This window comes from Polypterus senegalus, chromosome 4 (genome assembly GCF_016835505.1).
Source record: "Polypterus senegalus isolate Bchr_013 chromosome 4, ASM1683550v1, whole genome shotgun sequence".
Lineage (NCBI taxonomy): Eukaryota > Metazoa > Chordata > Cladistia > Polypteriformes > Polypteridae > Polypterus > Polypterus senegalus.
In genome coordinates this window covers 229,784,404-229,810,803 of record NC_053157.1, presented here as the reverse complement: position 1 = coordinate 229,810,803, position 26,400 = coordinate 229,784,404, and the positions used below count along the sequence as shown (strand labels likewise).

The following is a 26,400-nucleotide window of genomic DNA, read 5'->3' as shown; positions in this document are numbered from 1 at the left end:
AAATAACAAAATAATTATAATATAATATTAATATAATAATACACATTTTTAATTATATATTACATAAATCATAATTAATTTACACAAATATCATTAAACAAAATTAAAATATCCTATAACAATAAATACATTATATAACCCTTAAAATTTAATCCCTATTAAAACTTTAAAAAAATTTTAAATCATATTATACATAAATATATTTAAAAATTAAATTTTTAAATATATAAATATATAAAAAAATTAAACAATACCAATATTTTTAAATAAACCATATTAAATTTAAAAAATATATTACAATTATAAAACAATAAACAAAAAAAAAAAAAACACCTTTTAAAAAAACCGAAACCCCTTCCTTGGGTTTTCCTGGGGGTAGCACCACCGGGAAAAATAAAGAACAACAAAAGCTGGAAAAGGAATGGCCAAAACCCCCTAAAAAGAAAAAAAACCCCAAAACCTAAAAAAGGGGAAAACCCAAAATTCCATCCGGAGGATATGGGAAATAAAGGAATTTTTTGGAGTGCGGTTATGTGGCCCCCAAAAAAAATCCCTTTTAGCGAAATTTTCAAAATGTTTGGGGACAAAATTAAAAATTCTTGGGTTTTTAAAATTTCAATGGAAAAATTACACAGTTCTGGGGGGGGTTTATTCCCACTGTTGTAAGAAAATTAAATATTATTGGTTTTAAAAATTTTGCAAAAATTTAAGGAAGGGAAACAAAAGGTATTTCCCCGGAAAATTTAAAAGGCTATTTAAGCCCCATTTCAAACCAGTTTACGTAAGAGAAAAAATTTTGACAATCAAAAATTAATAAAAAAAAAAAAAGGGGAAAAAAAAAAAAAATAAATTAATTTAAAAACACTTAAGACGGTCAGTCACAAAAAAATTCAAAAAAGAAACTAAAATTTAAAAAAAAAAAATATTAAAAAAGGTCTTTTAAAAAAAGGGGTTTTTTTAAAACTTTTTAAAAGAGGAAGGGCTTTAAAAACCCAAAAAGGGGGAAATTTTTCCCAAACCAGAAGAAAAAAATAGATATTTTTTGAAAATTTTGATAAAAAATTTTCCAAAAAATTTTTTCAAAAGGTTTTTAAATGTTAAAAAGGAACCTTTGCAATAGAAAAATATTTAAAAATTTTGGGCGGGGTTTTGTTTTTTTGAAAATTTTTTGGGCTTTTTCCAAATATTTCTAAGATTTGTTTGTTTATTTTGGGATTGTTACAAATTTACACCCAAACCCAATATTAATTTATAATTTTAAAAAAATTTTTAAAATTTTTTTTTAAATTTTTATTAAATTTTTTTATTTTTTACTTTTGAAAAATTTTTTGCCAAAATAGAAGAAAAATTTGTTTTGTCCCTTGAAATTTATACCCAAATTTCCCAATTTTAAAAGGGAGGGAAAAACCATTAATTTTGCTTTTAAAACGGGTTTTTCCTCATTTGCAATACATTTATTATAATATTAAATTTTAAAATTTTTTAAATTTTTTAAAAAAAAAATTTTTTATTTTTACAATTTTTTTATTTTTTCCATGCAAATCCCCAAAAAATTAAAAATTTCTTTTTTTTCCTACCATCAAATAAAACCTATTCAAAAAATGGCCCTTGAAAAGGTGTTTTCCGCTTTCTTTTAGGCCTTGGTGCCCCCCCGCGGGATTTGGCTTTTTCTGTTTTTTTTTAAAAATTTTACCCCTTTTTAGTTACGTTTTTGGTAATGTTTTAAAAAGTCCATTGGTCCCTTTTTCCCCCACCCTGTTAGATTTTCCCTTAAAATTCCCCAAAAAAATTTTGGGTTTCCCCTAAATAGAAAAAATAAAATTTACCTTAAACTTGGGGAAAATTTTTTCAAATTTTTGGCCCTTTTTTTTTTGATTTTGGTCATAAAACCCATTTCCCCTCGATTTGGGGCCTCTGGGCCCTCCCAAAGATCCCTTTCCTTATCAAAAAATTGGGAATTTTGTTTTATTTTTGGGTTTTTTTATTAAATTTAGTTTTATTTGGGCCCACTTAAATTAAAAATTATTAATCTTTTTTTCCCCCCCAAAAACCCTTTTATTTATAAAAATCTAAAAATAAATACAAAAAAAGGGAGGCAAAAATTTTTTCCTTTTTTAAAACTTAAGAAAAAATTAAACTTAAAACCCAGCCAATAGTAAGCAATTTTTCCCTTCTGGGGCCACGAGGGAAAATTTTTTTGTTTTTTTAATTTAAATTTTATAATTTTAAATTTTAAAAAAAGGGGAAAATGGCCTCCCCCAACCCCTTTTGCTTTTTGGGAAAACCTCTTTTGAAAATGGTTTAAACCAAATCATTTGTTTTTTTCCCCAGCCCTTAAAGGACTTTTATTTATTTTTAAAATTTTTGTTTCCCCTCCTTGCCCCGCTTTATAAGGACCCCTTTTCCCCCCTTATCTTCACCTCAAAGGGGTTCTTTTTTTTTTTGTTTGTAAGAACCCTGAAAATTTTTCATTATTTTTTTTTTTTTCTTTTCTTTCCTTCAAATTTCTCCTTTTTTTCTCCCTTATTGGGCCCTTTTAGCCACGCCCCAAAATTTTTGTATAGGTAAAAGGAAGCTGGGGGAATACCAACCCAAAAATTTTAATTTTTGGTTTCCCCGGCCCCAAAATTTCCCCCGGTTTTTGTTCCCTGAGTAAAAAGGTCCCCGCTTCCCCCACAAATTCCCACGCCTTTCCCCCTACAGATTCCTGGTCTCACCGCCCCCTTAAAAAGGTGGGGTTGGCAAACCCTGGAGGAATTAATATTTATATTTTTTTAAATTTTTTACTCTGTAAAAAATATGTTTGGCAAATTTTTGAAAGTTCCCCCGTGTTGAAACTTTAGGGAAGCCACAAAACCCACCCCTGTGTTTGGGGCCCTTGGGCCAAACCTTTTTCTTTGTAAATTTTCAGTTTACAATCCTTTTTTTTCCCCTTTTTCTTCTTCCTATTTTTCCCCCTTTGGGTTTCCCCAACCCAGGGCTCCCCGTTGGGGCCCCTTATCCTTTTAAGTTTTCCCCCATGGTTTTTTCGGGGGGGGTTTTCCCTTTGGGTGGGTGGAAGGGGTTTTTCTTTTTTTTATTTTGGAAAAATTGTGGAATGACCCTAGAAACCTTTTAAAAAAAAAAATTATTTTTTTTGTTTTTAAAAGGGGGGACAACCTAAGCTTTGAGTTTATGAAGAAGAAAGACTGAAAAAACAAAAGGTCAAAAGGGTTCTTTTTGAGTCAAAATTAACCCTTTCCTTTCCTTTTCAAAATTACAAACTTTAAAACAGCCTGTTTGGTTTAAAGACTTCCCGCGCTCATTTTTCCCCCTCATAAACAAAGGGCCAGAGAAACTAAAATGGTTCTTCACCCCTTTTTTTGGTTGACAAATAAAACCCGCCCTCAAAGGGTTGAGATATTTTTTTTTATTTTTTAAATTATTTTTATTTCATCGTAAATCACGAACCTGGGTTTTGCCCTTTTCCCAAAGAAAAAAGGGGTTTTTTCCCTTTTTTGAATTTTTAAATCCTTTTGGACATGCCCGAGGACAAAATTTTTCCCCCCAAGATCCCCCCATTTAAAAACAAATCCTTTAAACCCAAAATTTCTAATTTTTAGCAAAATTGGGTTTTGGGGGGCCTCCGTGGGAAATTTTCCCAAATGCTCCTTTAAAAATTTTTTTGGGGGAAACCCGGGGGTTCCCCTTGCTTTCCTTTGGGGGGAAAAACTCCCCCGGTTTGTTGGGTTTCCCCCCCAAATAAAAAGAATGGGAGGGCAATTTAAATTTCAGTTTTTGCTTTTTTTTTTTTGGGTTTAAATTTTTTGAAAGGGTTGGTTTTTTAGTCCACCCTTTGGTTTAAAAATTTCCCAAAAAACAAAAAACTCCCTCCCGCAAAAGAAAATACGGTTATAAATTTGAAAAATTGGGGGTATTTTTAAATTTTTTTCCCTTTGCACAAAAAGGGGGCACCAAAAACCCCAAAAATAACCTTGTTGTTATTGCCCTTTTATTAAAAAAGGGCCCGGAAAAATTTTAAAATTTTAAATTAATACTGGGCTTTAAAAGGGCAATTGTACCTGGAAAGGCTGGCCTTTCAAGCTTTTCCCCCTTTTCAAAACCTTTTTCATTTTTATTTTTTAGTTTTTAAAAAAGGTTTAGCCCAGGGACTTCAGCTGTCCCAAATTTTTTTTTCCCCCGTAACCTTCCAAAAAGCAGGGTTTTTTTTAAATTTGCCCAAAAAAACACCCTTTTTTTAAAAATTTTCCAAAAACTTAAATTTCCCCTCCCCGACGCTTTCTTTCTTCCCTTCTTCTCCTGTTTCCTTTTTTTTTTCCCCAAAAAAGGGGAGTCGTTTTGCAATAGAATTCTTGGGGTTTTTTTTGCCCCTTTTTCCCCCTTTCTGAAAATAGGTTCTCAAAAAATCTTTTTAAAAAAAAAAATTCCCTTTAGGTTTTGAAATTTTTTAGCCCTGGGGAAAAAATTTAAAAATTAAAATTTTTAAATTTATTTAATTTTTTTTGTTTTTTTTTAAAAACTAAAATTTTTCTTAAAAAACTTACAACTTTTCCCCCAAATTTCTTTTAAAATGGTGCAGTTTTTTAAAAAAAAAATTTTTAAACCTGCTTTTAAAAATTTTTGTAGTTTGCCCTTTCTTTTGACTCTTTTCTAAAAAAGGGAAACCTTAGCCCCTTTCTTTTTCCAATAAAAAAAAACCTTTTATTTATCCAAAATTAGGTTAAAATTATTCATTAACAAAAAAAATGGAGAATTTTTGTTAACATCCGTTTTAACCCAAACTGTTTTTTTCCTAATTTTGTTAGTATTTAAAACGGAGGAAAGGAACAAGCCTAAGATTTTTTAAAGGTTTTGCAAGGGAAAAATAAAAAAAAAATTTTAAACAAAAACCCTTACCCCAACATCCCGTAATTTTTTTGGTCCCCAAAAAAAAATTTTGGCCCCCCAAAGGGCAGACCTACCAAACAAACCCCTTTAAAAAGGAGTGCATTTTAATTAAAAAAAAAATTTTCAAAAAATAAAAAACCTTGGAGGAAAATACCAAGAAGTCCCTTTCAGCCCCCCTTGTTTAAGAAAGCTCCGAAATTCATTTTTCCTGTTGGGTGTTATCCCATTTGGGGTTTTTTGTTAGCCTTTAAAAAATTTTTTCTTTTTATTTCTTTATTTTTTAAAAAACTGAATTTCCCCCTTTACTGGGGGGGTTTTTATAGAAAAACACAAGAAAAAATGGGGTTTTTTAAAAGGGGGTTAAAAAAAATTTAAAAAAATTTTAAAATTTTTTTTTTTATTCCTTAAATTAAAGATTCCCCAAATCAAACCAAAGGGGGGAAAGGAAGTCTTGATTAAAAAAGGGAAAAAAAAAAAGAAGGCGGTTTCATAAACAAAATCTTTTAAAAAAGAGAAAATATTTCGGGGGTTGTTAAAGTAATAAAAAAAAAAACCCCGGGTTTTTCAAAAAATTAAATAAAACCATTTACTTTTTTAAAGAACAAACACCCCGGTTATTTTCTAGTATTTCTTTTAAAAAAAGATAGGGGTGTGCTTTTACTTCAACTCCCTTTTGCAAATTCCCCCCGAATTTGTCCCAAAATGAAAAGGACAAAGGGGCCTTGGGAAAGGAAAGCTTAACGGGCGTTTTTTCCCAAAGGGTTGCGGGAAAAAATTTTTGGGGCTTATTTTATTTTTCTCACTCACCATTTTTTATTATAGACTCTTTTCCCCCCAAAATTTCAGGAAAAAAAAAACAAAATTTTAAAATTCTAAAAAATGAACCCGAAAAAAAGCATTTGGGGATTGGGGGAAAATTTTGGGTTTCCCTCCCCCCCATGGTGGGCCCATAAGACCCCTTTCTAGAAAGGAAAACGGGGGCAAGATTTCCCTTTTCTTTAAATTTTGCCCCCAAAAGGCCCCTTTTTTACTTTCCAATTTTCAATTCCTTTTTTTTATTCTTTTTTCTAAAAGAAAAAAGTCCCTGTGTTAACCCTTGAGTTTCGAATTCTAGGGGTTTTTTTAAAAAAAAAAACTTTCCGTTTTTAATTTTTAAAAAACCCTCCCCTGCCACAGGGCCCGAAAAAACCCGGGAAAATCCGCAAAATTTTCCCCCTGCTTTCCCCCTTTTTCCCTTTAAGGAAAAAAATATTTTAAAAAATTTATTAAACCCTTTAAAGTTTAAAAAACCTAAAACGATAAAAAATGACCCCCATTCTGCTTTTAAAACTGGTCCCCATTTTTAAAAGAATTTATGGGGGGGGTTTAACCCAAATTTAAACCCCCGAATTTTTTCCCCCATTTTTCTTAATTAAAAATAAATCCCCCTCCTCATTTTTCAGGAAAACCAAAATCCACCCGCCCTTTCCCTTTCTTTTTCAGTTTCCCCTCAATGCCCCAAAATTGCTTTCCTTGGGTTTGTTTTTTGACTTGGGTTTTTTTTTTCTTTTTTTTCTTTTTCCCTTTCGGGAGCATTTTTGATTTTTCCTCGATTTTCCATTTAAAAACTTTAGTTTTTTTCTTTTTGCGAAAAAGATTTTTCTTTCTTTTTTAAAAACGTTTTCTAGAAATTTTTTTTAAAAAAACCCCCCATGGGAAAAAATAAAAAATAAAAAAATGTTTTTTAAAAAAAAATAAATTTTTTTTGGTGATTAAATTTTGGGGGTTTTTTGAATTTTTATTTCTTTGGAAAAGCCTGGACTTTATTTTTGGTTTTTTTCGGTTTTATATTTAAAATTCCATTTTTAAAAAAAAAATTCGGTGTTTACCCATTTAGCAAAACTTTTTGGGTTTTTTGCCCTAAAAAGTCTAAAAAAAATTTTTGCCCGCCGCCCCCCCCCCCCCCCCCCCCCCCCCCCCCCCCCCCCCCCCCCCCCCCCCCCCCCCCCCCCCCCCCCCCCCCCCCCCCCCGGGGGGGGGGGGGGGGGGGGGGGGGGGGGGGGGGGGGGGGGGGGGGGGGGGCGGGGGGGGGGGGGGGGGGGGGGGGGGGGGGTAAAAAAAGAACTGCCCCCCCCAAAAAAAACCCCCGTGGGGGGCCCGGGGTTTTTTTTTTTTTAATTAAATTTTCCTTTCCTTTGGGTGAAAGGGGGGGAAAAAAAAAAAAACCCCCCCTTTCCGGGGGGCCCAAAAAAAATTTTTAAATACAAAGGGGAAAAAAAAAAAAAAAAAAAAAAAAAAAAAAAAAAAAAAAAAAAAAAAAAAAAAAAAAAAAAAAAAAAAAAAAAAAAAAAAAAAAAAAAAAAAAAAAAAAAAAAAAAAAAAAAAAAAAAAAAAAAAAGAAGAATTTATCACATGATTTTAATGGCCATTATAATCCACTTCAAGAGATTTATTCACAGAACTGCCTGGCTTGGCACCCGCTCCCTGGTGCCATCGCGTCCCCCAGTCCAGTGTTCAGTTTCTTGATCAGTGACCCTTGAAGTCAGGCGGTTTGACGGACAGAAATATAAGACACAAATTAGACAAGAAACTTGTGAGCAATTGCTGTTTTCATGAAAATTAAAAATCAGCAATGACCGAATGCGAATGCTTCAGCAACAATAGCTGTAATAAAATAGCAACAATAGGGTAATATGTACTGCTGAGCTCTGTATTGAATTTGACAATGTATACTTTATGTATTGTATAGGTATATACAAAAGAAGACAGTTTGTCACACGCACAGAACACTTCCGATTTTCCACATAAACAGACTTTTCTCCAAATAACATCATCCTGCAGGTCGTTCACACTTGATAAACGCAAATTTCTGAGTATTAACTGTGCTGTTTTGTCGTTTATTTGCTGATTAAATTTAAGCTATGTGTATGTGTTCTTTCCAACGTGTTACACGTGCTATGTTTCTATTACTTGAACTTCATTGCCTTATTCTAAGAGTAACCGTTACATCTGAGGTACATAAAATAAGGACAATAAACGGAGGCCAGGAAAACGTGCTGACTCTTAACCGAAAGCAACTGAGAATGATAATCAAGCCGAATACTCTAAGGATGGGCGGATCGATCCAAATATGGATAGTATTGATAACAACGTTGGTACTGGTATCGGATTGATACTAGCACAATGGGATCGATCTTTAGTTTTAGTTTCTCTCCTCCTCGTTCAGTGCGTCGCTCCCATTCCATTAAAAAGTAGACCTGTCTGTTGCAATTCTCCGCTCCTTTCACATCTCGCATGCGCACTTTGCTCCTCCTCCCTGCTCTGTTGTGTTTGTTGTCGTGCCGTCACGTGACTGAGCGGTGCTGCGCCGCGCGCTACAGACTGCAGACCAGTGGCGGTTCTACATTAAATTGTTCCCCGGGTGAGACTCCCTCCCGGCAAAAAAAAAAATAACATGACAAAACTACACATTTTGTACACACCACACGTTTTATTGTAGTAATTCCGTCATTCCGTAACAGACCAATTTTTGCAAAAAAAAATAAATAAATAAATAAATAAACTGCTCATAAATTAATTATACTCTGTACAAACCAATATTATTTAATAAAAAATATTTTAAATTATTAAGAATAATATACAAATACAATATAGAATAAATCACACTAAAGAAAATTAAATTATTTCACTGCAGAACAGAAAACACAAACTGAAACTAAAATCTGACATTTCTGGCCTTTCTAGATGCAAAGTCATCAATAATGTCATCATATGAGATATGCTCCCCTACTGAATGATTAATGCTTATGACAGCAAGGCCAGTGAGCCGTTCCTGAGACATGGTTGACCTCAGGTATGTCTTGATTAACATCAGTTTGGAAAAGCTCCTCTCTGCTTGAGCCACAGCCACTGGCAAGGCAAGTGCAATCCTGAGAGCAGTCCAAAAGTTGGGGTGGATCTCAGATAGATCCTTATCGTGCATGAAAGTGATAAGCTCAAGGAGGCTCATGGTTTTTGATGGCAGGTGAGTGAAGTTCTTGATTTCCTGCAAAAGCTCTCTACTGTCCAAATCAGAATGCCCTTCGAAGTGCAGTGTGGTACCTAGTGCATTGCACTGCTCTGCCAGCTCCTCATCTGCAAGACTAGGGAAATTTGTCAAAACCCCAAATTTGTTTTCCACATTTTCCAATGTGGTAAATCTCTCCGCGATGGCTGACAGGGCTGCATCAAGAACAACATTGAAGAATCCAATCTCCAACTTCCTAAGGGCATCACTGAAAGGCTCATCATGTGATTCATATGAGAAGTGGCGCTTTGTGGACCTCAGCCTTTTTTGTTTCAAAACAGCTTCCACATTCATTTCTTCACAAATGTCTTTGGCCACCATCTGTGCAGTCACAAAGCCACTTGCCCTGTAGCTCTGGAGACCTTGCTCAGTCTTCTTCAAAAGATTCACAGCTAGGTCGACATGCATATTTGGATACTGCATGAGTTTGCTGACATGCTGTATTGCAGATAGCATGTCATACCAAACAACCGTGCAGATGCTGAAGCGGTCTGACCCCACCTCCTCAGACAAAGACTGGGCCTCAGCCTTTATAGCAGGGTCTTTGGTGTTGTCTCTCACCTCAATTAAAGCCTCTCTCACGGCAGCTCCGTGGTACCTCGTGGGCTCAACGCTCTTGACCTTGCTCTCCCACCTTGTTTCTGCCCACAGCTTTAAGGTGATGCTCACATGGTTCTTCAGAATGGACCATCTTTGGGAGGAGGCTGAAAATAATGTTTAAAGCTTTTGCAGTACACCAAAATAGCTCATAGAATCCACAGATCCCTTAGCAGCATCACACACAACTAAATTTAATGTATGCGCCCCACATGGCACAAACAGAGCTCTGGGATTCTTTTCTAAGAGCCTGGCTTGAACTCCCTTATTTTGCCCTTCATGTTTGCCCCGTTGTCATATGATTGTCCTCTGCAGTCGTCAACAGTTTTGTGGTTAAATTTAATTAGATCTCGTGTTGTATACATTGCTGAAAAAACAATAGAACCCTGCCCAAAAATAACAGAAAATGTAATGGATTTAATGGTTATAATGGGAATTGTATTGGTTTTAATGGTAAGTATAACAGTGTCTGCTGGTATATGATGGATTCTATTGGTGGGTGGGATGGTAAATCCTATTGGAAAAGTGCCCAAAACACACTACAATAAGGAATTTTGTAATAGTTTCACTGGAAAAAAGTTAATGGTTCACAATGGTATTTAATAGAAACCATTAGAATTTCTGTGATGGTTTGTATATTAGGCTTTTTTTTTTTTTTTAGCAAGGTAAGCATAGCATGCATCATAAGCAAGAAGGCTAACAAAGTAAGAGTTAACGTTATACCACTAATTAACACAATGACATGAATACCTTAATCATACAGAGAGAATATTGTTGCATACCTTTATCTTTTGCCCGTTTCTCCTCATCATCTTTTTATTTTTTCCTAAATTGGGCACCTGACAGCTGTGGCCTTTTTCTCTCCATCGCTGTGTTTACTAAGTAATCGGCAATCAACAGATTTCCCATCATCCCCCAACGCTGTCACTCACGACCAGAAGTCAAGACTAAACCAATTCACCTCCACATCATAATCGTTTTTTATTACCTATTTTTATTAGCCATTTCACACAATTAAATAAATAAATAAAAATGTGCCAATTATTGGTCTGTGTTTAAAATATTTTGAATGAAATGTGCGTTATTTGTAAGAAAGTCAGGTGTCACTGACACAGTTTAGCCCCCCTCCTTGTCCGCTTCATTTGGGAGAGGTGAACTGTACTCTGCGCCTCCACCGCCCCTCATCCCCTCTCCTCTCCGCTCGCTCAGCTTCTGTGCGGCTCCTTCAGCAGCAGGGGCGGCGCAGGTATCATAGATAATAGAAAACCGTTTAGCGGCAAAGATGATTTTTTTCCTCCAAGTTCGTGTTCCGCCCCCCACGTGTCATGAAAAAATGCCGCCCCAGGCGGCTGCCCCGTTCGCCCATGCCTAAAACTGCCACTGGTCATGTCCAGCGGTGAAGGTACAGTAGTTTGAAAATCATCGCTTCATATTGTTCACCTCTCTTCGGCTTCATGTATCCTTAGAAAAAGGTTTCGGTATTTTAATACCTGTATATAGTGTAAAGAAATTAGAAACACTGGACATTATGTCCGTATAGCAAAAGATTTGTCTGCAGCACGTTGTAGGAAGCTGCCTCCAAAGACACGAAGAGAACAAAGTGTGAGTGAGATAAACCTGTGAGAGTGTCAGATGGATTTTAAGTGAACACCACTGGGTGTGGGGCCATCAGGGCCAGCTGCCTGTAATCCAGAAAAGTCACTCTGGGTCTGGACTGGAAGTCGAGATGTCACAATACCAGAAGTTTAGGATCTGATACCAATACCGGTGACATTTATCTAAACTCGATTTCTATTTAATACCACAACAAAAACAGAAATACTGTTCAGTTGTTTTTTATTAGATTTTCCCCCATCATTGAGGTGAACAACATTGTGCCTTTTTCTGAAATAGAATATAAAATATCTAAATATTAATATTGACATCAAATTCATAATAATGGTGTATCAATCATAAATATCAAAACACAATGCAGAATTCAAATGTTAAAATGTGTGGCAGATATGGGGATTACCTCTAGTGGGGTCCGAGTTTTACATGTTTCAGTCTGAGTTTCAATGGCCTTTCCTGATACCCACATATGTTTTAAATAGAGCTCAGATCAACAAGGGGGTCCAAAGTGGTCTTGAAGCATATAGACATGTGAAACAGCTGAATGGTCCAAAGCGGAGGCTCCTCTTATCGATTTATGGAGTACGGCAGAGCAGGGAGACGTGTGTGAACGCAGGCAGGGAAACAAAACAAAGTAACTGGTAGTTCACAAGCACATCGTTCTGTCATTTATAAGTGTGATCAGAACTCCAAAGGGGGCCCAATGCAGACCTCTAAACCGGCCCACCCACCCCATCTCTCTCTGAGCATACATTAATGTAGACTTGCTGGAGAGTCCAAAGGGGAGGCTCCTCATATCGAAGTACAAAGGAAGGCCTTCGATTGTGCGGCAGAGCAGCGAGACAGGCATGCATGTGGGCTCGGGGAACAAAGCAGCAGTGAGACGGAGGGGGTGCTGGAGGGAGTTATCGGTCATTCTCTTCAAAAACGTTTTGGTATCAATATGGAAGTCCAAGAGCTGATATCAATACCAAAGTCAAAAGTTTATTTCCGATCCAACACTAACTAATGTGTAATAATATAGCATGACATCAGCTAATGTCTCACATTTGAAGTAATAATCTTACCAGCCCAACAAGTTTTAGTGTTTTACGTGATATTTTTTATGATTTTGTTCAAATCAAATTCCAGATATCCTTAATTTAGAGAAGCATTAAGATACAGGCCATTGATACATGATCATTTAATCCTTTTTTGATAAGGAGATGTGCTGTTGCAAACCGTGAGAAGCTCCATTGTGGAGGCAGTTCATCCATCATAACTCATAACTGCTATTACTCCTTGGGCAGCAGTGCCAGTCTTTACTGTTGTGTAGCCATCTAAGGTGGGTCCTGAGACTGCAGCAGTTTATGTTCAGTGTATTTGGTCATAAGGGATGTGGTGTCAGATGCTCTGTCTTGTTCCTCAGTACCCCAGTTAGTGGTATGTGTGGCTGTGTGGCAAAAACAGCGTCTTGATTGGCCTTTTAACATGCAGGGTTAGCCTGGAGGGTTAGCCGTGTTTGTGGGAAGGGACGCTGGAGACTTAAAGGGTCGCATACAGGTCATGGAATTTCATGGAGTTCCGTATTGTGTAGTGCCATCAAAATTAAGGGGCACTCAGTGTCAGTTGGTAGTTCCTGAATCAGATGACCCCAAGCTCCTACAGTATTACCATGATGAGCCCTTATGGCGTACACCTTAGATCATGGGTTTCAAACTCTAGACCTTCATTAAAGGACAGCCAAACAGAAATGAGATGTGAAACAAACCAACAGATGGCCAGATAAATTGGGGCTTCAAACTACAACCAGTCTCGTAATGAGGAGCCAATTCTTGCTGCTAATTAAACCCGTTATTTAATTCCATGGCTTGTTGCTGCTCTCATTCTGCCACAGCAGATATTTCCAAAACGGTTTATTTTCTGTTTTTCCTAAGAACTCCGTCAAAATCTTTTGGTGACCAGAGAGATCAGCCTTACTGAGACCTTCACCTTTCTTTATTTTCAGATATTGTGTGGTGGGCACAGGTGAGCTGGTCATGTGGCAGCTTGTTTTGTGTCTCATTATTGTTTGACTGCTAATTAAGGAAAAGGAGACAACTAAAGGGCATGAGTCACGTTAAATAAAAGAGGTTAACTAGGAGTATAAACTGGACACAAATTAAGAAGATGGTTAGAATGAAAACCTGCAGCCACTGCGGCCCTCCAGGACTGGAGTTCGACATCTGTGCCTTTCATGCATAAAGACTTTGAATTAAATCTTAGTGGGTGGAAAGGTGGCCAACCATCCACAAAGATGTGTGTCCCCAAATATAAAATCCTTAATTTATCAAAAATGCAGAGACCCACCTGGTTAGCCAAGAAGTTGTTTCTGAACAGTTGACTGCCCATACCAGCACATGATATCGGTGTAGACCTCGAGTAAGACCCCTTCCAGGTAATGGCACCACTTATGCACCAAACAAACCCTGTTTAGCATTTCTTTACTGGGGTTGAGTTGTTCAGCTGTGGTTCATGAAGACATCTGGGGACACAGTGTGTTATACACACAATATTTACACATTACAGACGTGTAGTGCTGGTACACAATTCTAGTGGTTACTACAACTTTACAAGATGTGCCAGTCTGACGTCTGCCACTGCTGGATTGTTCCATGCATTCTGATCTTTGAGTTACACAAATTCAGTTAGATCTGGCCCAGCATTCAATGAGGTGAAGACAGCTATACCATTTAATATGAAAGATGTATTAATACAAACTCTAGTCAGAGTCCTCGAGGCCTTTGACATTGTGAGACATGCCCGAACTCCATCAGACTGAGGCCACATCTTTATAAAACACACACGTTTATCAATCACCAAACAACACAGTCCCGCACAGCACAAATTGCACCAAGCACTATTAATCCTTAATCCGGGCCTCTCTTTAAATGTCTGTGGGTCACCTTTCCTCTCTCAACAGGAGCTTCGTCCTGCTCCCACTCCCGACTCTAGCTCCCAGACTGTAGGGAGGCGGCCTCTTTTATTCCCACCCAGATGTGCTCCAGGTGCTCCATCTGACGACACTTCCTGGTGTGGCAGAAGTGTCAGCAGAGCACTCGGAAGCACTCCAGGTGTCCCTGGAAGGATCATCATCCATGTTCCTGTGTGTAGCGGAAGTAGATGTTTCCCAGTCCCTATGAGACTCAGGGTGCCCCCTGGCGGTGGCCATGGGCCCCAATGGGCTTGAGCCTCCTTGCTCCTCTCCCGATCCAGGGCGGTTGCCCCCTCATGGCCCAGAAGACGTACATGCCACCTCCCGCTCTTTCCAGATGTCCTGGCTGGGTCTGGCACCCAGCCGCTTCTGACAACATTTAGCATTGAACAGTCATTTGTCTGTAATCATCTGTAAAAGTCAAGCTGACTCTCTGTGGTCAGCATGTGGACATTCACTGATGACCGTCTCATTCAGGATTTGGAGGTCCTCCAGAATTAAAATGAGTCCAGACACATTGTAGGCCCCTGTAGACGGCTGTTAATTTACACATTTATCAGTTTATGTTTAACTCAGCACCAGGGGATTCACAAACCAGTGTGATTCTTCATGCCGGTCTCAAGCCCAGATAAATGGGGAGGGTTACATCACCAAGGGCATCTGATGTAAAATTTTGATCAACAATACAAATTTCCATACTGGATCGGACGAGTCCCGGGTTAACAACGACCACTACCAGTACTGTTAGCTGAAAGAATTCAAGTGGAAATTGGGCAACTGTTGGATGAAGAAGGGGAAGAAGATGGGGGAGACATGTTCAGAGGAAAGCGGAGTGGAGGAAGGTAAAGAGAGTGGAACTGAGGGTAGGAACTTTGAATGTTGGTAGTATGACTGGTAAGGGAGAGAGTTAGCAGATAAGATGGAGAGAAGGAAGGTTGATATATTGTGTGTGCAAGAGACTAAATGGAAGGGGAGTAAGGCCAGGTGGATTGGAGGTGGATTCAAATTGTTCTAGCATGGTGTGCATGGGAGGAGAAATTGGGTAGTGGTTATTCTGAAGGAACAGTATGGACAGAGTGAGGATGATGAAGCTGGAAATTGGAGGTCTGATGATGAATGTTGTTAGTGTATATGCATCGCAAGTTGGGTGTGTGATGGAGGAGAAAAAAGATTTTTGCAGTGAGTTGGATGAAGTGATGAACAGTGTACTCAATGGACATGATGGTGAAGGGAACAGAGGAGACGGAGAGGTGATGGGTAGGTATGGTGTCAAGGAGAGGAATGAAGAAGGTCAGATGATAGTGGATTTTGCGAAAAGGATGAGCATGGCTGTGGGGAATACATATTTTATAAAGAGGGAAGAACATAGGGTGATGTACAAGAGTGGAGGAAGATGCGCAAAGGTAGATTATATCCTATGCAGGAGTTTCAGTCTGAAGGACATTAAATACTGCAAAGTGGTGGCAGGTGAAAGTGTAGTTAGACCTCATAAGATGGTGGTCTGTAGGATGATGGTGGAGATCAAGAAGAGGAGGAGAGTGAGGGCAGAGCCAAGGATCAAATGGTGGGAGTTGAAAAAGAAAGACTGCAAAGCTGAGTTTATGGAGGAGGTAAGACGTGCACTGGGTGGCAGTGAAAAGTCACCAGAGAGCTGGGCAGCTACAGCAGAGGTAGTCAGGGTAACAGCAAGAAAGGTGCTTGGCGTGACCTCTGGATAGAGAAAGGATTGGAAGCAAACCTGGTGGTGGAATTGGGGAAGTACAGGAGAGTATACAGAGGAAGAGGATGGTGAAGAAGAAGTGGGATAGTCAGAGAGATGCAGAAAGTAGACAAGAGTGCAAGGAGATAAGGCGCAAGGTGAAGAGAGAGGTGGCAAAGACTAAAGAAAAGGCGTATGATGAGATGTATGAGAGGCTGGGCACTAAGGAGGGAGAAAAGGACCTGTGGGCTACAGAAGGGCAGATCTGGGAAAGATTTGCAGCAGGTTAGGGTGAGCGAGGAGTGTGTGTTGATCAGATGGTGTTGTGGAGAAATCTCAGAAAAAACAAGCAGAGTCTTCAGAAATGCAGTCAGAATTGAAGACTTTATTGCACAGCTTCGACAACAATTGCAGAGCACATAAAGCCTGTCTCAGTTCATGAAGTGAGCCCTGAGAGTCCAGAGCGCCCCAAATATATTACAGTTCTTATCTCAAAATGTACCCCTTCCAGACTACAGTGGTGTGAAAAACTATTTGCCCCCTTCCTGATTTCTTATTCTTTTGCATGTTTGTCACACAAAATGTTTCTGATCATCAAACACATTTAACCATTAGTCAAATATAACACAAGTAAACACAAAATGCAGTTTTAAATGATGGTTTTATTATTTAGGGAGAAAAAAAATCCAAACCTACATGGCCCTGTGTGAAAAAGTAATTGCCCCCTTGTTGTATCACACCTGAGTTCAATTTCCGTAGCCACCCCCAGGCCTGATTACTGCCACCCCTGTTTCAATCAAGAAATCACTTCAATAGGAGCTGCCTGACACAGAGAAGTAGACCAAAAGCACCTCAAAAGCTAGACATCATGCCAAAATCCAAAGAAATTCAGGAACAAATGAGAACAGAAGTAATTGAGATCTATCAGTCTGGTAAAGGTTATAAAGCCATTTCTAAAGCTTTGGGACTCCAGCGAAGCACAGTGAGAGCCATTATCCACAAATGGCAAAACATGGAACAGTGGTGAACCTTCCCAGGAGTGGCCGGCCGACCAAAATTACCCCAAGAGCGCAGAGACGACTCATCCGAGAGGTCACAAAAGACCCCAGGACAACGTCTAAAGAACTGCAGGCCTCACTTGCCTCAATTAAGGTCAGTGTTCACGACTCCACCATAAGAAAGAGACTGGCCTGCAAAAACGGACTGCATGGCAGATTTCCAAGACGCAAACCACTGTTAAGCAAAAAGAACATTAGGACTCGTCTCAATTTTGCTAAGAAACATCTCAATGATTGCCAAGACTTTTGGGAAGATACCTTGTGGACTGATGAGACAAAAGTTGAACTTTTTGGAAGGCAAATGTCCCGTTACATCTGGCGTAAAAGGAACACAGCATTTCAGAAAAAGAACATCATACCAACAGTAAAATATGGTGGTGGTAGTGTGATGGTCTGGGGTTGTTTTTCTGCTTCAGGACCTGGAAGGCTTGCTGTGATAGATGGAACCATGAATTCTACTGTCTACCAAAAAATCCTGAAGGAGAATGTCGAGCCATCTGTTCGTCAACTCAAGCTGAAGCGATCTTGGGTGCTGCAACAGGACAATGACCCAAAACACACCAGCAAATCCACCTCTGAATGGCTGAAGAAAAACAAAATGAAGACTTTGGAGTGGCCTAGTCAAAGTCCTGACCTGAATCCAATTGAGATGCAATGGCATGACCTTAAAAAGGCGGTTCATGCTAGAAAACCCTCAAATAAAGCTGAATTACAACAATTCTGCAAAGATGAGTGGGCCAAACTTCCTCCAGAGCGCTGAAAATGACTCACTGCAAGTTATCGCAAATGCTTGATTGCAGTTATTGCTGCTAAGGGTGGCCCAACCAGTTATTAGGTTCAGGGGGCAATTACTTTTTCACACAGGGCCATGTAGGTTTGGATTTTATTTTCTCCCTAAATAATAAAAACCATCATTTAAAAACTGCATTTTGTGTTTACTTGTGTTATATTTGACTAATGGTTAAATGTGTTTGATGATCAGAAACATTTTGTGTGACAAACATGCAAAAGAATAAGAAATCAGGAAGGGGGCAAATAGTTTTTCACACCACTGTAGTTTCCCAACATCTAGTGTATAGAGGTTCCCATAATGTTTTCCCAACTCATCACCTCTACCCATAACAATCACCTGGTGTCCCAGACCTTCTCAAAACAATATTCTTGCCCCTGAAGACATCCCCATAACAGTCTTCTTTCCATAACAATATTTTTGCTGGCAGGACATATTTGCCCTCCGGCGATAAGCATCACCTTTTTACCCCTTCCTTTATTCTTACGGCCTAATCCTGGGCTGTTAAGTTCGATGGCCTTTCAGTTGTTAATCAACTCCCAACTTAACAATTATGTTGAGAAACAATTAAATTGAGATCAGGGGGACCCATAGATAAAAAAACTAACTGGACTGCCTTTTTAACAATTCAATAAATGATTACTTGTTGCACTAGCGTCCTGTAAGGCTAAGGGTAACATAATAGACGACTGTGCCAACCTTGACATGACACAGCGCTTCATGCTTGAGAGAAAAGAAAAAAGAATTTGAAAACTGCTTCTTTAAGCTCACTCATATATGCTAATTTATATTATTATTATTATTATTATTATTATTATTATTATTATTATCATCACTAAGCTATATAAAGAGATATTGCCATATAAACTTAAATGCTACTGTAAAATATATATGTGCATACTAATATAGAAAGCCCATGAACGCAGACAGCAGCTCTGTTAAGTCGTGGCACACAGCTGCCCGGTGGTCTGACAGAGGCCAGGCTACTGCTTACGTCACGGCACATGTGCAGGAAAAAGTCCCCTAGCTTTCAATAATCAAATCTAATTTCCTATTGTGTTCAATACTAACTAATATCATAATACATTGTGTTTAATTGTATTGCCTAACTAAGGTATCAATGAACTCTTATGCTTCAAATGCTATTTATTTGCTTATATATTTTATACGCTAGTTTAAGAGATTACCCTTTACTCACACAGCCAAAGACCTTACATTCAGTTTGTTAAGTCTTATAAACTCGGCTCCTGCATTTTTCAAAACAAAGTTTGCCTGCTTGCCTCCTCAGAGAGCACATGATTACCTCGTCTCACAGCTCGACTCGCAGAAACTCAAAGCAAAGCAAGTAAGAAGGACAGGAAGGCAAGAGGCCTCTCTAACAAAATTAATGGTGTCCTTTTAAAGTTGTTTCAGGCCTAAACCTTTCAAAACAAAGAGCACAAAAACTAATAATGAAGCTCATTGATCCCTAATCAAAATTCTCAACAATGGAAAGGTTACTTCAAGAGGATGATGAATGAAGAGAATGAGAAAAAGAGAAAGTTGAATGATGTGGAGATAGTGAATCAAGAAGTGCACCGGATTAGCAAGGAGGAAGTAAGGACAGCGATGAAGAGGATGAAGAATGGAAAGGCTGTTAGTCCAGATGACATACCTGTGGAAGCATTGAGGTGTTTAGGAGAGATGGTAGTGGAGTTCTTAACCAGGTTGTTTAAAAGAATCTTGGAAAGTGAGAGGATGCCTGAGGAGTAGAGAAGAAGTGTACTGGTGCCGATATTTAAGAATAAGGAGGATGTGCAGAGCTGTAATAACTACAGGGGGATAAAATTAATGAGCCACAGCATGAAGTTATGGGAAAGAGTAGTGGAAGCTCAGTTAAGAAGGCAGGTGATGATTAGTGAGTAGCAGTGTGGTTTCATGCCAAGAAAGAGCACCACAGATGTGTTGTTTGCTCTGAGGGTGTTAATGGAGAAGTTTAGAGAAGGCCAGAAGGAGTTGCATTGCGTCTTTGTGGACCTGGAGAAAGCATATGACAGGGTGCCTTGAGAGGAGTTGTGTTATTGTATGAGGAAGTCGGGAGTGGCAGAGAAGTACGTAAGAGTTGTACAGTGTGATAAGACAGCCCCCGGACACAGACAGACACCGAGTGAGATGGTTTGAATTTTTGTGATAAGGATGCTAAGAATGGAGGTGCCAGGGAAGAGGAAAAGAGGAAGGCCTAAGAGAAGGTTCAGGATGTGGTGAGAGAGGACATGCAGGTGATGGGTGTGACAGGAAGATATGGAAAGAGATGATCCTGTGTGGTGACCCGTAACTGGAGCAGCCAAAAGAAGATTATTATTATTATTATTATTATTATCAACATCGCTTTTTGATTACATTTACATCACACTTGACATGAGTCTCCCTTGATGATGAGATGTTGTTTAAGAATTCCATTTACTGCTAATAAAATACAGTAAGTGCACAAAACTAGTTGAAGACAAAACTGAAAACCTTCTGAAAAGCGTCCTTTTTCAACAGCCCATAATTTTCCACCAGAGCAGCCTGTTAAATCGGCAATGACACGCAAAACACGCGGAAGGCACTGTGTAGGCTAAATGACGTTGCTGAGCGGGAGCGAGCGCCCGAATGTGCCCGTGACCCACAGAAGAGGGGGAAATGCCGTGTAAACGCACGAGCACTAAGGCCTGTATTAACAATCACAATTTATTGTGTCGCACTGAACTCCACAGGACGCCGACATATTACCAACGATTCAACATACTGGCAGAATATGTCCAAGCCAGACCTTGTGGAACTGAGAGACGACAGCACTTCGATATAAACTTATTGAAAGCGATTCGCCATGCCGCCACCGATACAACATAAATATGGTCAAATCAAAAAGTGAGCATCCTAATATATAAAAAAAATAAGAAAATAAAAAAATAAACACCGTGAAACAGGTTGGCCGAGTGGGTCCAGAGGGCGCCAGTCACTAAAGCCCTGAGGTGACGATAACTCGACTTACTCAACTCCTTTCTGTAGTCTTTATTGTCACATCTGATCAGGACTTGGCCATGAAGACACAGTCTTTGTCTTATCATGGAATGTGCATTTGCATTAATAAATAAAAGGAGTTCATTGTTAAAAAAAATAATAATAATGAAAGATGCAAATCACTTAAACACTGCCATCTACTGGATAAATGCAGGATCATTTATAAACGTTTTGCTTTATTCTTAAAACCGTCTCTTTTGAATAAAGCAATACGAATTAATGATTATGAAACGCGACAAACTGGCACATCACACTGATAGCAGGAAGATTTTTTTGAAGATCATGTCAAAGCATGGATGCCAAAGAAAATTCATCACCATGGTGTGTGGCAAGTTCATTATTTGATGCAAGTTAACATTAAGGACAATGGTGACGCACATTCACTCTCTCCTTCACTCCCTGAAATGTGTCTCGGTGCTGATGCTGATCAGACTGATGTTCTCCACCATGACGATTGATGCTTTTAAAGACTGTAATGTAGGCATTGACATTATTTACCACAAATGGGAAACTGATCAACTTTAGAAGGCTTCACAAAATAAAGTAAGTTTAGGACAGACACCATCAGAGGATTTCTCCAGATGATAACTGTGGTGTCAATGCTGGTTCAAAGGCTGATAAGCAGTGCAGTGATGATAAGTTTTCTGATGAATGGACTGACTTTGGACTTATCATCAACAATAAGAAGACTGAAGTAAACCGTCAGCCTGCACCAGGAACACCATAAATTGAACTAAACTTTATAATCAGCAGTCAAAGACTCAGTTTGGAGAACAGGTTCATGTACCTTGGCAGCACACAGTCCCAGGGCACTGGCATTGATGATGAAGTAAACACCAGGACCACTAAAGCAAGTGTAGCCTCGGGCAGACTTTATGTAACAACTGAAGCAGAAGAGGCGTAAGCCCACCGATGAAGCTGAAGGTGTTTAGGGTTGTAGTGCTCCACACTTTTCTTTACACCTGTAAATGTGAAGGGTGTACCAAGAGATTCAACCATTCCCAAAAACTGTCTTTCGAAGTTCCTTCATGTTAAGTGGCAGAACAGAATTCCAGACACTGAAATTCTTGCCATGACTGGCCTGCCCACCATAACTCAGACTGCATCAGGATGGTTTATAGGATGAAACCCTGGCCATGCAGACTAAGAGTTTGTGGCTTGAGTTTTGAGGTGAAACAAGTTAGGGGGGTGTTGATGGATTTGATTGTAAACCCAGTTAGTGTTTTTATCGATTCTGGCACAACCCGTTACAACTCCGGTCTGTGCAGGACACACACATGTGAAAGTGTGCAGTGAGGTGAATTGATTACAAGTCATCAGCAGTGCAGGAAGCAGAAGACACCAGCAGAGCATGAAGTGGAGTTAAAGGGAGTGGGGTCAGTGCAGAGGGGGGATTCTGTGGTCATATTGGGAGTAGAGAGAACACAATCTGTGGTATGGAAAGTTAACAGAGAGGAGGACGAGTTGGATAATTAGGATGATTAATGGCTGATTTGGAGGGTTCAGTGGAACTTTGCAGAAGATTAAGATACAACACCATTCTGTTTATATTTGTTACTGAAACAATGTGGCAAGTAGAATTTGGTTCCCTCACAGAGACACAGTTTTTGGCTTTGAAAAATTCATAAATCAGTTATTTCAGCTTTACATTCTTAGCTGACATATTTTACAATTTGACTCAATAAATTTATGGAAACAATTTTCTTTATGTTGATGATTGGTGGCAAAATAGGATTCAGGGGCTTTACTATCGAGTACATGATTGGTATCATTTTTTTGGGCTGTGCTGTGAAATTTAAAATAAAAATGCAGAATACATCTAAGGAGGGTAGAAGTTTCAGCTTTACGTTCTTTGGTGTGTTTATTGAACACATAACTCATCTGATTAATACCATCTTACAATCTGAATTCACTTATTTTGTACTTTATTAATCTGTCTAGAGTTACTGAAATTGCTTAATAACTCAAGTATTTTTGTTGTTGCTTTGGAGATTAATTTTTCTTGACCTTTGTGACAGATTTCAGACATTAACTTCAAATGATCAGCCTACCCTTTCACCAACATGCCCTCTGAGGTAGATGGGAGCGTCTTCTGCCTCCTGAAGTCTCTGAGCAGCTCCTTGCTTGGCTTTACTGACATTACTGGTCAGATTGTGGCCCTGACACCACTGAGTCAGCAGACAGGCCTCTTTTCTAAGCTGTCTTGTCATCAGACCTGTGACGTTGGTGTCATCAGCAAATGTAATAATGGAGTTGGAGCCGTCTCTGGTCACACAGTCTTAGGTCAACAAAGAGTGCAGGACAGTGCTAAGCACACAACGCTGTTGTTATTAAGTGGAGTCTTTAAAAGGCAAAATGAGTGACATGCCTCCAAAAAAAGCCTAAGAAGCCGGCCATACCATGAGTGACCTGCCTAGAAGACGCTCACCTCAGCTCAGTCAGTTCACAGATGTTATCTGATGGCTTCAGGCTCCACAAATGGAAGAACAAAATGAAATGTCCAGAGATATCATAAAGCTGTTCAAGAGGGAGGAAAACCATCAGCACCCAACCCTGGGTAAATTGAGGAGTTTGCTGGTCAAATAAATAAATAAATAAATTGAATAAAAATAATAAAAAATGTATTAAGTAATAAAACAAAAAAACATAAAATAAATAATAATGCTGAGCCACAGTATTATTAATCGTTATTCAATCATTGTTTCATTTATTTTAGCGCTTTGTTTCATTATTTTGTCCTATTTTTCAATGTAAATGTTTTTCTTAAGTGATTTAAGTCTTTTAAATCTTATTGTAATTGCTTAGAAAATTAATTTAATTTGTATTTCTGTAATTTCTATGCTAGTCAGAGTAGATGCTGCTGCTGTGCAGCTTGCCCAAGGCCTATTTTCAGGCCCCAGGAGGCCTCAGGTGTGTGCAGTGGTGTGAGACCCCCATGGCGCGTCTCGTTCAGCTCCTGTTGTTGATCTCTCTCTTCAGGGTGGGATTTTGATGTTTTCTGGTTTGCTGTTATGACCTTTGTCTTTGCATTTTCCATTTTCAAATTGTTTACCTTTTTGAAGTGTATATTGTTTTTGAATATGTTTTAGCATGGTCGGGTGTGAATTAATGATAATAATTAATTAAAAATAATAATTTCTCAATACTTTCCAAAGTTGTGAATCTTTTCTGACTTGTAATGTAATTTATAAAATACTAGCAAAATACTCGCGCTTCACAGCCAGTACTGCCTTAAAATTTTTATTAAGAAGAAAATTAAACCTTTTTAAACTGAGGGAAAATATACCAATAATTATTTGTTAATGATCTCTTTGTATACCACATTGTGAGTTCGGCCCTCCAGTTGTAATATGACCAAGCTGTGCGCTGAGCTTACTCTTGAGCATGCAACGTACAGTTGGCCATGTGAAAAGTAATCTTGTCTCAAATCTCACAGCTTGGATTGCTGCTGTCATAATCGGTTTGAGTTTAATGGTTTGTTTCAATTACCACAGTACTTGCAGGACTTGTGTTGAAGAGACATTCGGCATCTGTCAAGCGCTGTAAGTATACAACCAGTTTCATCGATAACTTCACATCCAGCTTTTGAGAGTTTAAACATTCATAAACATCAAAATGTCCACTACTGAAATCGTCACCTGTGAATCTAAGATATTTAAGAGGCATTGGCAGTTGAGAAAGGTGTAAAATATTTGGCCATTTCGGTACACTTGAAAGCGACAACCGAACAATTCAGCGGCAGCCATCAACTCACATGCAGATCCATAGGTGAAGGGCTTAAGCAATTCACTCTTCTAGTGCTCCTGTGTAGTCTAATTATCTCCTGTACCGTCATCAGTCCACATCTTGAACCTGTCCCAGTCATTCAATACATAAGACACAATGTTCCTCTGGATATCAAGAGTGAGCCTGATATGGCCGTGCAATATGTAACAAAGAGAATGGAAAAGGTAGGTGCCATCTCTGGGCATGGAAACCACTCGGTAAGTGACAGTTCTGTGATTGATGGTGATCACCTCGATAGACATGTTAATGGGGGTACGGTTGGAATGATAAAGGAAATGGGTACCTGAACAATGTAAAGTACGTCTAAAATACCTACACAATAACTATAATCGTAAAAAACGAACAATAAAACAGTGGAGAAGCCGTGAATTAAATAAAAAGGCTGTAGTTATCAGCAGGGAGATGTAATACCCGTGGCGCAGCAAGGAAGGGAATGTAGAGACTGGAGCGACGGACAGTCTTATATAGGCAGGCAGCCAGCAACGTGGGAGGCGTTGGGATGGGGTACCCAACGCCGCCTCACACGGTGACCGAGCTGCAGGCTATGGATGTATATATGTAAGTAAGTAGGATTCATTTAGCGTTGGGAACCCGCGTACCAAATTTCTTGAAGATGAGCCCATAAGTAACAAAGACCGTTGAAAAGTTCAATATGGCGGCCAACAATGGCATCATACCACTGAAATAAGTACGTACATCAGTTTTGGATAGCACAGGGAAGCCACCTACCAAATTTCGTGAATATGGAGCCATAAATAAGAAAGTTCAACATGGCGAACGTTGTCAACCGTTATGACCGTTACGCGTAGAATTTCGATATGAAAACTGCTTAACTTTTGTAAGAAAGAAGTAAGGAATGAGCCTGCCAAATTTCAGCCTTCTACCTACACGGGAAGTTGGAGAATTAGTGACATTGGAAGGTTCAAAATGGCAGCCGACAGTGGCATCATACCACAGAAATAAGTATGTACATTGGTTTTGGTTAGCGCAGGGAAGCCACCTACCAAATTTCATGAAGATGGGGTCAGCCTTCTACCTACACGGGAAGTTGGAGAATTAGTGACGTTGGAAAGTTCAATATGGCGGCCAACAGTGTCATCATACCATCAAAATAAGTACGTACATCGGTTTCGGTTAGCGCAAGGAAGCCACCTACCAAATTTCGTGAAGATGGGGCCATAAATAAGAAAGTTCAACATGGCAGACGTTGTCGACCGTTAGCGACCGTTATGACTGTTACATGTAGAATATCGAAATGAAATCTGCTTAACTTTTGTAAGTAAGCTGTAAGGAATAAGCCTGCCAAATTGCCTTCTACCTACACGGGAAGTTGGAGAATAAGTGATAAGTGAGTGAGTGAGTGAGTGAGTAAGTGAGTGAGTGAGTGAGTCAGTCAGTCAGTCAGTCAGTCAGTCATTCAGTGAGGGCTTTGCCTTTTATTAGTATAGATAATAAATCTTTGTTATAATGAGCCAGGTGTTTTATGGTGTCCTCTCCCTTTCAGTGGTTTTGTAGGCCGTGAGCCTCGTCAGGCTTTGTTTGAAGTGTGCAGGCCTTAAATCATAACATGCTATTATTTGGGAGTTTTTCATCTCTGCCTCAAATTCTGGAAATGTTGACTTCTGGAATTTAACCTTAATGCTCTGAATTGTTTTCTCAATATGAACCCTTTCTAACCTGATTAGACTTTTAATTTGATCTTTTTTAGTGTGGTTACAACTGAGAGAATAATAAATAAGTCACATTTTCTTATAAAGAGTATAACAAAACCTTGAACTTTAAATGACTGATAAACTTGAATATGAATGTGGTATTTGGTCTAAAAGGTCTGTACCCTGATAATATAATTACACATGATTTGATTTTAATGTCTAACATTAGGGCCTCAAAGGATTTGTCCAGCAGAGATTTGCCCAGCGGTCCAGGAGAGAT

The 26,400-nt window shown here is 38.8% G+C and overlaps 1 protein-coding gene across 1 annotated transcript in view; it reads right to left on the bottom strand.

Moving 5' to 3' along the window:
* Nucleotides 1-26,400, bottom strand: part of LOC120528884 (zinc finger protein 883-like) — a 147,072-nt gene that overhangs the window by 84,969 nt on the left and 35,703 nt on the right. The window contains exon 2 of the mRNA XM_039752960.1: nt 9,235-9,636. Within this exon, the coding sequence (XP_039608894.1) occupies nt 9,235-9,636 (402 nt within the window). The remainder of the gene's footprint in view (nt 1-9,234; nt 9,637-26,400) is intronic.